The sequence below is a fragment of the Schistocerca piceifrons genome, chromosome 1 (assembly GCF_021461385.2).
Source record: "Schistocerca piceifrons isolate TAMUIC-IGC-003096 chromosome 1, iqSchPice1.1, whole genome shotgun sequence".
Taxonomy (NCBI): Eukaryota; Metazoa; Arthropoda; class Insecta; order Orthoptera; family Acrididae; genus Schistocerca; species Schistocerca piceifrons.
The window spans coordinates 780,294,670-780,308,675 of record NC_060138.1 but is presented as its reverse complement, the minus strand read 5'-3'; the positions used below and the strand labels follow the sequence as shown (position 1 = coordinate 780,308,675).

At 40.8% G+C, this 14,006-nt stretch overlaps 1 protein-coding gene across 1 annotated transcript in view; it reads right to left on the bottom strand.

Moving 5' to 3' along the window:
• LOC124775083 (myosin heavy chain kinase B) overlaps positions 1 to 14,006 on the bottom strand; it is an 85,146-nt gene that overhangs the window by 25,496 nt on the left and 45,644 nt on the right. Inside the window, exon 3 of the mRNA XM_047249894.1 lies at positions 12,009 to 12,138. Within this exon, the coding sequence (XP_047105850.1) occupies positions 12,009 to 12,138 (130 nt within the window). The remainder of the gene's footprint in view (positions 1 to 12,008; positions 12,139 to 14,006) is intronic.

Below are 14,006 nucleotides of genomic sequence, written 5' to 3'. Positions count from 1 at the left end.
GTTTATTACTACACGTAAATTCAAAACATTTAAGAATTCCGGCAACGACATTCATCCACAAGCGTGGCTTCATCAATTCTGTCATTGTTTTCCTCCCAACTGGTCATTAGAGCACAGATTAGAATTTATGTGTGGCTATTTAGAGAATGAACCAGCTGTAAGAATGCGATCGGTCATTCACGATTGTCACAATGAAGGAGAATTTTATCATGCCTTCCTCTCAGCATATTGGTCTCAAGCTACACAAGACCAAGTAAAACATAGCATCATAATGATGAAACATTTCGAACAATCTGAATTTTCCAGTCTTGTGAAATATTTCGAAGACATCAGTACCTGTCAAACCCATACAGCTCCTCAGAACTCATCCGCATTTGCTTAATCAAAGTGCCTGAACATATACGACATATTATTTTGGCAGGACGTTGCAAAGACGACATTGAAGCTTTTCAGGGACTCTTACAATAATTAGAAATTGACACTGACAATCGCGGAACGCGAAAACAGGAACACAACAATTACAGGTCACATCCGTCACAATTTTGCGATGACAGAAATAATAACTGGACACGACTAGGCTATTCTTACAACGTAAATCGTGACCAAAACAGACACCAGCCATATGACAACCGTTGGCAGAATAATAATATTTACAGAGAAAGATCGCATTTCTGTAGTAATGAATATGACAGAGATATCCACAGAAACAGACAATGTTGTTGTTGTTGTTGTGGTCTTCAGTCCTGAGACTGGTTTGATGCAGCTCTCCATGCTACTCTATCCTGTGCAAGTTTTTTTATCTCCCAGTACCTACTGCAACCTACATCCTTCTGAATCTGCTTAGTGTATTCATCTCTTGGTCTCCCTCTACGATTTTTGCCCTCCACGCTGCCCTCCAATACTAAATTGGTGATCCCTTGATGCCTCAGAACATGTCCCACCAACCGATCCCTTCTTCTGGTCAAGTTGTGCCACAAACTTCTCTTCTCCCCAATCCTATTCAATACTTCCTCATTAGTTATGTGATCTACCCATCTAATCTTCAGCATTCTTCTGTAGCACCACATTTCGAAAGCTTCTATTCTCTTCTTGTCCAAACTATTTATCGTCCATGTTTCACTTCCATACATGGCTACACTCCATACGAATACTTTCAGAAATGACTTCCTGACACTTAAATCAATACTGGATGTTAACAAATTTCTCTTCTTCAGAAATGCTTTCCTTGCCATTGCCAGCCTACATTTTATATCCTCTCTACTTCGACCATCATCAGTTATTTTGCTCCCCAAATAGCAAAACTCCTTTACTACTTTAAGTGCCTCATTTCCTAATCTAATTCCCTCAGCATCACCCGACTTAATTCGACTACATTCCATTATCCTTGTTTTGCTTTTGTTGATGTTCATCTTATATCCTCCTTTCAAGACACTGTCCATTCCATTCAACTGCTCTTCCAAGTCCTTTGCTGTCTCTGACAGAATTACAATGTCATCGACGAACCTCAAAGTTTTTATTTCTTCTCCATGAATTTTAATACCTACTCTGAATTTTTCTTTTGTTTCCTTTACTGCTTGCTCAATATACAGATTGAACAACATCGGGGAGAGGCTACAACCCTGTCTTACTCCCTTCCCAACAACTGCTTCCCTTTCATGTCCCTCGACTCTTATAACTGCCATCTGGTATCTGTACACGTTGTAAATAGCCTTTCGCCCCCTGTATTTTACCCCTGCCACCTTTAGAATTTGAAAGAGAGTATTCCAGTCAACATTGTCAAAAGCTTTCTCTAAGTCTACAAATGCTAGAAACGTAGGTTTGCCTTTCCTTAATCTTTCTTCTAAGATAAGTCGTAAGGTCAGTATTGCCTCACGTGTTCCAGTGTTTCTACGGAATCCAAACTGATCTTCCCCAAGGTTGGCTTCTACTAGTTTTTCCATTCGTCTGTAAAGAATTCGTGTTAGTAATTTGCAGCTGTGACTTATTAAGCTGATAGTTCGGTAATTTTCACATCTGTCAACACCTGCTTTCTTTGGGATTGGAATTATTATATTCTTCTTGAAGTCTGAGGGTATTTCGCCTGTTTCATACATCTTGCTCACCAGATGGTAGAGTTTTGTCAGGACTGGCTCTCCCACGGCCGTCAGTAGTTCCAATGGAATATTGTCTACTCCGGGGGCCTTGTTTCGACTCAGGTCTTTCAGTGCTCTGTCAAACTCTTCATGCAGTATCGTATCTCCCATTTCATCTTCATCTACATCGTCTTCCATTTCCATAATATTGTCCTCAAGTACATCGCCCTTGTATAGACCCTCTATATACTCCTTCCACCTTTCTGCTTTCCCTTCTTTGCTTAGAACTGGGTTTCCATCTGAGCTCTTGATATTCATACAAGTGTTTCTCCTTTCTCCAAAGGTCTCTTTAATTTTCCTGTAGGCGGTATCTATCTTACCCCTAGTGAGATAGGCCTCTACATCCTTACATTTGTCCTCTAGCCATCCCTGCTTAGCCATTTTGCACTTCCTGTCGATCTCATTTTTGAGACGTTTGTATTCCTTTTTGCCTGTTTCACTTACTGCATTTTTATATTTTCTCCTTGCATCAATTAAATTCAATATTTCTTCTGTTACCCAAGAATTTCTACTAGCCCTCGTCTTTTTACCTACTTGATCCTCTGCTGCCTTCACTACTTCATCCCTCAAAGCTACCCATTCTTCTTCTACTGTATTTATTTCCCCCATTCCTGTCAATTGCTCCCTTATGCTCTCTCTGAATCTCTGTACAACCTCTGGTTCTTTTAGTTTATCCAGGTCCCATCTCCTTAAATTCCCACCTTTTTGCAGTTTCTTCAGTTTTAATCTACAGGTCATAACCAATAGATTGTGGTCAGAGTCCACATCTGCCCCTGGAAATGTCTTACAATTTAAAACCTGGTTCCTAAATCTCTGTCTTACCATTATATAATCTATCTGATACCTTTTAGTATCTCCAGGGTTCTTCCATGTATACAACCTTCTTTCATGATTCTTAAACCAAGTGTCAGCTATGATTATGTTGTGCTCTGTGCAAAATTCTACCAGGTGGCTTCCTCTTTCATTTCTGTCCCCCAATCTATATTCACCTACTATGTTTCCTTCTCTCCCTTTTCCTACACTCGAATTCCAGTCACCCATGACTATTAAATTTTCGTCTCCCTTCACAATCTGAATAATTTCTTTTATTTCATCATACATTTCTTCAATTTCTTCGTCATCTGCAGAGCTAGTTGGCATATAAACTTGTACTACTGTAGTAGGTGTGGGCTTCGTATCTATCTTGGCCACAATAATGCGTTCACTATGCTGTTTGTAGTAGCTTACCCGCATTCCTATTTTCCTATTCATTATTAAACCTACTCCTGCATTACCCCTATTTGATTTTGTGTTTATAACTCTGTAGTCACCTGACCAGAAGTCTTGTTCCTCCTGCCACCGAACTTCACTAATTCCCACTATATCTAACTTCAACCTATCCATTTCCCTTTTTAAATTTTCTAACCTACCTGCCCGATTAAGGGATCTGACATTCCATGCTCCGATCCGTAGAACGCCAGTTTTCTTTCTCCTGATAACGACATCCTCTTGAGTAGTCCCCGCCCGGAGATCCGAATGGGGGACTATTTTACCTCCGGAATATTTTACCCAAGAGGACGCCATCATCATGTAATCATACAGTAAAGCTGCATGCCCTCGGGAAAAATTACGGCTGTAGTTTCCCCTTGCTTTCAGCCGTTCTCAGTACCATCACAGCAAGGCCGTTTTGGTTATTGTTACAAGGCCAGATCAGACTGTTGCCCTTGCAACTACTGAAAAGGCTGCTGCCCCTCTTCAGGAACCACACATTTGTCTGGCCTCTCAACAGATACCCCTCCGTTGTGGTTGCACCTACGGTACGGCAATCTGTATCGCTGAGGCACGCAAGCCTCCCCACCAACGGCAAGGTCCATGGTTCATGGGGGGGGGGAAACAGACAATATGGGAACAAAAACAATTATTATCAAGCGAGACAGAATAACTTCCGACGCAACAGTTCAGTGCACAGTTACAATTCAGGGAGAAATTCTCCACCAGGTGACCGACAAGAAAGAAATTATGGAATCTACCGACATGACGACAGACAGTATAATCGTAACGACGGACCTGAATTGCATCAGAACTGGCGGGATTCAAACAGGTCAGGGCCCTCTCAACAAGGTGAATTTGTAGAAGTTAGGTCCCCTAATCCTAATAACGACGCGCGCCAACAAAGAAACAGACAATGACTCGCACTGCAGGCAGCCACCTGCGCTGGCTGGCTCAGAGAAAAATAACCTAGACGCTAACATTGAGAAAAATTCCAGTATTCTTTACCGATGTATACCGCATGATAATTGCTTTCGAGTTGAAACTCTGCGTACTAGAAAGGGTAAAAGATTGCACCACATTTCATATGTAAAACCGTTTATTGAGAGCTAATCTGTTTTTTAATTTAGTCTTTGGTATAAAATTTTTTACTTCACGTTACTAGTACTCTTTGTCACACTTAGAAACTGTTAACATGCAACTATGTTTTAAAATGAACTATCCAGTCTAGAACCTAGGGAACATATTTAGACAGTAATTACGAATGCATTGTTATAGTGAACGGACGACACAGTGTTATTGTGTGTGTACATTCTTGCTTGTTAGTTGCACGATTACGTAACTACTATAAGGCTTACATACTTAGAAAATATACAGGTACTGCTAATGAGATTTTAATGCAACATTTTGGTTTACTTGAAAATACTTTCTGGATTTGCAGTACATTCTGTGAGATTATAGATAACTTAGCATTTGGTTTCTTTGACAGCTACACGATTATATCACGACGCTACCAATATGTGACACAATTTATATTGCTGCTTTTTGCGGTGTATCTGTTTTATATCTGCACAGTTTTTCTGTATCATTCTGCAAAGTAAAACATGTTTTAGTAGTAATTTTCGTAGTATAGCGACAATGTGACAGCCTTTTTCGTAGCACAACAATAGTTACAGTATAGTACTTTCTTGATCACGGTAATGTACGTAATAACTACGATATCTACACGCATAGCATTTCACTTTTGTTTATGATGAGGTGAGTACATTGACTTCAGCAGAACTTTGCTTACAGAGGACGATAACTATGACACTTCCACAGAATTATCTTATGGCAAGACGCACATTTAGCGCTAAAGGACACGTATTTGAGTGATTAATTTTATACTTAAAAAATTTATTTTTAAAGATTTTTGAATTACAATGATACAAAGGTTTTCCGTGATACATAATTGCTATAATCTGTAACACCTGAGGGTATAATTACATTAATCCTCAGGGGGGTACACGCTTACTTTGTGTACCATGTGTGTGGCAAGTACAAGGAGCCCTAGCTAATATGGTATTTGCTTATACAACTTTACACATTGGTATCATATTTCTCCAACACAGAATTACACAGCTACCTGATTATTTAGCGGAGAAACAAACATTTTTTTACTATGTCAGTGACAGATGTTTACGCAATTACACAGTTGGATAACTTCACACTCATGAAATTGTATTTTGTCTGTACTTTGTGAACTGTTCATACTTTTTTGGAACCATTGTGATAATATGAGAGCTTTGAATGATGTATTTGGTAAGGGATCATGATTTTTGAAGTACGTTTGAGGTAGATGACTTTATTGAATGTCTTGAAATTATTGAAAGAAGCTGCGACGATTCTGAGATGTGATTGATCTGTTATGATGGTATTATTACGATGACAATGTGTATTATGCTGTTGAGGTATGTTTATGATGAATAAACTGATGCTATATGAGGAACGTTATTATGTGTTTATATTTATATGAATAATAAATAGAAGTTAGGGACTCTGGTTTGTGAAAAAGGATGTTGGAAACCAAGAATCGTACTTTAAGAGTTATGAAATGTGTGTATATGCGTGAATGTATCACAATGCTGGCGAAAATTTTTTCGACTCTGTTATATTTATAGGATTTTGTTTCTACACATTTGTAACGCAAATTCTTGACCTGTGAAATTTTTATATGAGACTGTCACTGTAGCGGAAACTGCTGTCGTAAATATTTCCGTAAGAAAGGTAAGTGACCTTGACATAATGTGTTTTGGGCGCCCAGCTGAGAGATAGTCGTGTGACAAAAGAAAGCCATTAGGTGGAGAAAAAAAAGAGGCCATTTTCCTCGCTATTGACATTTCTTTGTAGAAAGCATCACAAATACAACACGCTCAAACTTGAAAATATATGATTACACTGTGGAGCTCTTAATTTATGATATTTACTAAAATGCCTAACAAAATGATGAGAAACATTTTACATCTATTGTCTTTCTAGTTGAGAGATTTTTTTTTGCCTTTGGAGACGCCATTTGCGTAGTGAATGACGTTTTATATGTTGCTTTATATATATATTTGCTCATTTCGTTTAATATCTAGTTTCTAGCTGCAGCAGCATTGGTTAAAGTAAAATTTAATAGATGTACTAATATAGATATTTTATGCCCACAATGAGTGGGTAACTTGTTCCGTCGATAAATCAAGGTGATGCATCACTCTAGTGTTAAGATGTGACATAGGTATTAAACATGGCCATTTTTACTGTAATATTTTTTCTGCTTGAGCTTTCTCATGTTTAGGTATAAGTTATAGCATTTGCTGCTGCTGTTTGCCAGGCACAGTGCTACTAAATGTCACTTTGTATTACTCTGTTAAGCTAGTTTTACTACTGATTTATTTTTCTTGTTGCTGCATATTGGCTCATATTAGTTGTAATGTTGCATTTGCTCTGTTAATTTAGATTTACTGCTGCTTGCTTTGCCAATTTACATTTTTTTGGTCTTGCTGTTTGTATAAATTTGTTATGTGCTGCTGCATTGCCTCGTCTCTTGATATATATATCTGAGCTCAGTAGATTTAAGTTAGCTTAAGAGAGGGTAGACGATATAAGAAACTAACTATGATGATTTGGAAGAAATGCATTGAGAAGCTATAAGAAAATGGTTTGGCCAAAAAAGTAGTGTACAGTGGAGAAAAATATTTTTGAAAGAGGATGTGAACAGAATACAAAAAGCATGCTTGGATGTGATTTTTTCTGGCGGAAACAAATGTTGAAATAAGAGGAAAGATCTACAGAATGAAGTTTTGGGTAGGACTGCAGTACCAAATGTTGCACTGAAAACAAACCCTGTCCTGTATTTTTGTGTTATTACACTATGTGAATTTGTGTTTTTCCTGTCTTTATGTGTTTAGCTAATAAGATTTATGTTGTAGAATTTTTCAAATACTATGTTAATTTCTTTGTAAAGATGTTTAGACATTATTTATTCTTTTCTGTTTTAATGCTCATGTGTGAAATTAATGTTGCAAAAACTATTCTCATCATTTTATATATTTACATATGTCATAATTCCTGTAACACTGATGTATCTGTTTATTTCTATTCTTTTGTAAAACCTGTACTACTACAAATGTTATCTGCACTGTTATGTTCTTTAATGATGTGTTTTGTACCTTTGTAATTGAATTCTTATGTTGTAAATTTATAATTGTATAGACTCCAGTTCTTTAAATTAAGTTTCATTTCACTGTACACGTTTTTGTTGGTCATAGTACACGCAGAATATGCGAGAAAAAAGGGGGCTGTTAGTGTTTGCACGCGTGTTAATAATTCAACAAGCATTGCTGGTTCTAAGGACAATTTCTAAAACTTTGTGAGTGCACAAGTGGTGGTTTATGGACTTGCTATATTGTCCGCAAGACTCTTCGATGGTGATTGTGCACCTGCACAGTTGCAACAGATGGCTGCTGGCCATCTCTACAAGGACTACAGTGAGTCTACACCTTTGATGACCCACCAGTACCATTATTTCTACTAGGACTACAGTGGGTATGCATCTTTGATGGCCCACCAATACCATCATTTCTACAAGGACTACAGTGGGTCTGCGTCTTTGATGGCCCACCAGTACCATTATTTCTTCAAGGACTGCAGTGGGTCTGCTCTGTGATGACCTACCTACCAATACGCTTCAAAACTTCGACTGACTCTGCTGTGGGTTTTCTCTGTTGTGGCCGATTACCTGTCTGCATGTCAAGAGTCAGCATTGTCTTTCCGTTGGAAGGACAATACTACTTCTTCAAGACTGCATGGAAATCCACTACTTCCGTGTGCATTTTCTTTTACTGCTTAGACTTTGAGAAAAACACTGCTATTTTACTGTGATGAACGATCAGGACTGTCTTTATGGACTGTGAGAAAATTTTAGCTTTTGACCAACATTGTATCAATAAGTGTGTGCATTTGATTTCGTTGTTATTGTAATTGTGAAAAAATTTTAACAAATATGTACTGGCCGGTGCGCAAAACAATTTGTAAAATTTTTTGTGGGGAGCATGGGGGCTATGTAAGTAGGCTGTTTAGATTCTCTTATTGGTAACGCCACGCAGTGCTCTGTATGAAAATCACTGGCTGTGCTGTGTGCAGTCTGTGGATAGTTTGCATTATTGTCGCCCATTATAGTGTTGCGCAGCTGGATGTGAACAGCGCATAGCGTTGCGCAGTTGGAGGTGAGCCGCCAGCAGTGGTGGATGTGGGGAGTGAGATGGCGGAGTTTTGAGAACGGACGATCTGGACGTGTGTCCACCAGAGACAGTAAATTTGTAATATTGGATATCGTAGATTGATATATATATATATATATACACTCCTGGAAATGGAAAAAAGAACACATTGACACCGGTGTGTCAGACCCACCATACTTGCTCCGGACACTGCGAGAGGGCTGTACAAGCAATGATCACATGCACGGCACAGCGGACACACCAGGAACCGCGGTGTTGGCCGTCGAATGGCGCTAGCTGCGCAGCATTTGTGCACCGCCGCCGTCAGTGTCAGCCAGTTTGCCGTGGCATACGGAGCTCCATCGCAGTCTTTAACACTGGTAGCATGCCGCGACAGCGTGGACGTGAACCGTATGTGCAGTTGACGGACTTTGAGCGAGGGCGTATAGTGGGCATGCGGGAGGCCGGGTGGACGTACCGCCGAATTGCTCAACACGTGGGGCGTGAGGTCTCCACAGTACATCGATGTTGTCGCCAGTGGTCGGCGGAAGGTGCACGTGCCCGTCGACCTGGGACCGGACCGCAGCGACGCACGGATGCACGCCAAGACCGTAGGATCCTACGCAGTGCCGTAGGGGACCGCACCGCCACTTCCCAGCAAATTAGGGACACTGTTGCTCCTGGGGTATCGGCGAGGACCATTCGCAACCGTCTCCATGAAGCTGGGCTACGGTCCCGCACACCGTTAGGCCGTCTTCCGCTCACGCCCCAACATCATGCAGCCCGCCTCCAGTGGTGTCGCGACAGGCGTGAATGGAGGGACGAATGGAGACATGTCGTCTTCAGCGATGAGAGTCGCTTCTGCCTTGGTGCCAATGATGGTCGTATTCGTGGTTGGCGCCGTGCAGGTGAGCGCCACAATCAGGACTGCATACGACCGAGGCACACAGGGCCAACATCCGGCATCATGGTGTGGGGAGCGATCTCCTACACTGGCCGTACACCACTGGTGATCGTCGAGGGGACACTGAATAGTGCACGGTACATCCAAACCGTCATCGAACCCATCGTTCTACCATTCCTAGACCGGCAAGGGAACTTGCTGTTCCAACAGGACAATGCACGTCTGCATGTATCCCGTGCCACCCAACGTGCTCTAGAAGGTGTAAGTCAACTACCCTGGCCAGCAAGATCTCCGGATCTGTCCCCCATTGAGCATGTTTGGGACTGGATGAAGCGTCGTCTGACGCGGTCTGCACGTCCAGCACGAACGCTGGTCCAACTGAGGCGCCAGGTGGAAATGGCATGGCAAGCCGTTCCACAGGACTACATCCAGCATCTCTACGATCGTCTCCATGGGAGAATAGCAGCCTGCATTGCTGCGAAAGGTGGATATACACTGTACTAGTGCCGACATTGTGCATGCTCTGTTGCCTGTGTCTATGTGCCTGTGGTTCTGTCAGTGTGATCATGTGATGTATCTGACCCCAGGAATGTGTCAATAAAGTTTCCCCTTCCTGGGACAATGAATTCACGGTGTTCTTATTTCAATTTCCAGGAGTATATATATATATATATATATATATATATATATATATATATATATATATATATATAATGAATTTTAATACTATTAAGATAAATACATTGTTTGTTCTCTATCAAAATCTTTCATTTGCTAACTATGCCTATCAGTAGTAAGTGCCTTCAGTAGTTTGAATCTTTTATTTAGCTGGCAGTAGTGGCGCTCGCTGTATTGCAGTAGTTCGAGTAACGAAGATTTTTGTGAGGTAAGTGATTTGTGAAACGTATAGGTGAATTTAGTCAGGGCCATTCTCTTGCAGGCATTATTGAAAGTCAGATTGCGTTGCGCTAAAAAATATTGTGTGTCAGTTTAAGCACAGTCATGTATAATTTTTCTAAGGGGACGTTTCAATATGAGCTTTGTTACAAGTTCGCTGTTTATCGCGGTGTCTCGATTGTATTTGGGAGACCACTAATGTGTTCAACTTCCTATCTGTTAATCTTTCTCTTACGAAATTAAACTAATTTGCTTTCATTTCCATTTTTATATTCAAATAGGTCCCTTAGGTATTTTCATCGAAGATTCTGATTGTGCGAAGGCAATCTGGGTCGAAAGGTCAATTAAGAAAACACCTTCGCATAATCAATCCGTACGTCTCCTGAACACAATCGAGAACCGACGCATCGGTGATCTATTAACAATCTCCCTCTCTCTTTTAAAGTCGTACTAAAAAACGACCACACAGGATAGCCGTAAGTGCGCAATCTAGAGTTAGGTTGCATTTTGTCAGTAAATATTACCAACCAACAGTTACAGCCTCACTGTTATTAATAAGCAAGTTCCTAACGCGAGAGGACCCAGTCCATTCCATGAAAACACAGCCCACATCATTATGCAGCCACCGCCAACTTCTCAGTGACTTGTTGACAAGTTAGGTCCATGGGTTCGTGGGGTCTGGGCCACCATCAGCCATTACCAACTGAAATCGGGGCTCATCTGATCAGGCCACGGTTTTCCCGTTGTATAGGATCCAGCTGATACGGTCATGAGTCCAGGAGAGGTGCTGCTGGCGACATCGTGGTGTTAGCAAAGCCACTCGCGTCGGCCGTCTGCTGCCACAGCCCATTAACGCCAAATTTCGCCACACTATCCTAACTGATACGTTCATCGTACGCTCCACGTTGATTTCTGCGGTTATTTCACGCAGCGTTGCTTCTCTGTTAGCACTGACAATTCTTCGCAAACGGCACTGCTCTCGGTCATTAAGTGTAGACCATCGGCCACTGCGTTGGCTGTGGTGAAATATAATGCCTGAAATTTTGTATTCTCGGCATACTCTTGACACTGTGGATATCGGAATACTGAATTTTCTAACGATTTGTGAAATGGAATGTTCCATGCGTCTTCTTTGTCTTCTCTTTTTTTTTTTTTTTTTTTTTAAAAAAAAAGAACAAACAATGTATTTACCTTAATAGTGTTCAAAGGTCATCATAATATATATATATATATACATCAGTTCATGACATCGAGTCTTACAAATTTACTGTCTCTGATGGACACACGTCCAGATCATCCGCTCTCAAAACTCCGCCATCTCTCTCCCCACATCCACCACTGCTGGCGGCTCACCTCTAACTGCGCAACGCTACGCGCTGTTAACAGCCAACTGTCCAACACTACAATAGCGAATATTACAACAATTCCAACCAGCCACGGACTGCGCACAGCACAGTCAGTGATTTTCATACAGAGCGCTACGTGGCGTTACCAATATAAAAACCTAAACAGCCTACTTACAATTCAAATTCCACTGTGACCACGCGTACTCGGGTTCTGCACGTAACCCTTGCTGGCACTTACCGGCGAGTTCGGTGACTACGACGTCGCGGTCACGCACCGTGTAGATGAGCTGTCCCTTGACGATGAGGTCGCGCACCTCTTCCACCAGGTTGTACAGCTGGCTCTGCTTGTCCTTCACCCATGAGCAGATCTGCGAACACCAGGCGTGATGTAAGCACACAAGGTGCTCAGATGTCTTTTCTATTGCTACACAATTTTTGTGCAACTTGCGCGAAGGGGAAGCGTTTTTATATGTACTGCTAGCTGCTACCGGGGCGCGTTGCTTGGCTCAGACTGGTTAAGGGGAAAAGAGACAGGAGATAAAGTACACGATTCTAATTTGTATGGGCATTGGATACATGTCCTAATCTTTTTCTCCCTCCTGTCTCCGTCCTTCTCCCCCTCTCCCTTTCTTTGACCATCTCCACCTCCTTCCTCCTTTTTCTGTCCATCACTTCCTCTCCCCTCTCCCTGTTCACCTCCTTCTTTCCGCTTTCTATATCAATTTCCTGCCACTCTTCTCTCCATTTCCCATTACCCTCTCTCTCTGACCTTGTCCGTGTTTTTGTGAAGATTCTGATTCCGTTGTAGGTCTACTCACAACCTGGTAAGCCACAAATACAACGTTCCTGTTTGCTGATAATGTTTCACTAATATATATCTTATTTGTATATGTATATATTATATACATTAAAATACGTAGCCTGTATGTGTCCACACATTTGTTACAGTAACGTATAAAAATTTGAACAAAATTGATCGAACAATTTTTAACACTTTTGGTAAACATTTTTCCCTATTTTATATTACATATAAATTTATATATTAAGAATATTTACCCTACGTCTGTCCGAATGTTCATCAGAGCATTGTGTAAATATTTGACGTAAATGTGTCAGACACTTTTCGAAATTATGGTAGTAATGTTTCCCATTTATCGATTACATATTTATTGATACATTATGTATATTAAAAATAGGTACATAAGAACAGGTGTGTACATGAATGCAACATCCTGTTATAATTTCGAAACAATCAGAGAAGATGTTTCATATAATATTTTGAGCTAACGAACATTTATATCTTTATTTATGTATATGTAAAAGTTCGTTTGTTTAGAAACTTAAAGCTCCAAAATTTCTTCAGCAATTGATTTGAAATTTTGACACGACATTGTATTCAAATCCGTGCATGTTTTTATATACCTACTGGAGCGCGATATATATGGGCATACGTTGTTATCAAAAACATCATGTCCATTTGTTCAAAATCTTAAAATTTCCGGAAGTTCTGCACTGATTCCATTCAAATTTTGACACATTTCTTTGAACACACGTGTCTCATATACACCTAGAAGAGCACCGTATGATACCAAAATATATATAGTATATCTATTATTTTTATTTATTATTCTCTTTTCTAATATGGATGGGCACCCTATGGTATCATATGGACCTCCAGTAGGTATATAAAAACATACGCATATTCGGATGTAATATTGAGCTAAAATTTCAAAGGAATCAATAAAGAACTTTCTGAGATTTAAGATTTTGAACAAACATACATCATGTTTTTACCAACAACGCAATGTGGCCCCAACAGGTATATAAAACACGATATATTTTCAAAACAATGGGTGAAGAACTTTCGGAGATTGAATAGACGAACATTTACATTCTCGACGACTGCACGCAAGTCGAAGTGCTGTTTACTTTGTATCACCTCGAGCTTCTGATTTTCAACTTTAAGGCGGCGAGTGGTTTTGTAGGAGCAGAGTGGAATGCGGCAGGACAGGACCACGTGAAGGACACGTGCGTAGGTCACCCTCCAGACACGATAAGCCCATTACCACCCACGCTGAGTGCCGGGGCCAAATCCGGGCGGACTTGGTAGCGATATCGAGGCGGGCGAAGCTGCTATCGTCTTGCGGCGCGTACAATCCCCACAGGTATTTCAGGGCGCTTTACTTACTGTTGAGGATAGCACAAGCGGGCAAATAAACACAGAATTCAGATGTCA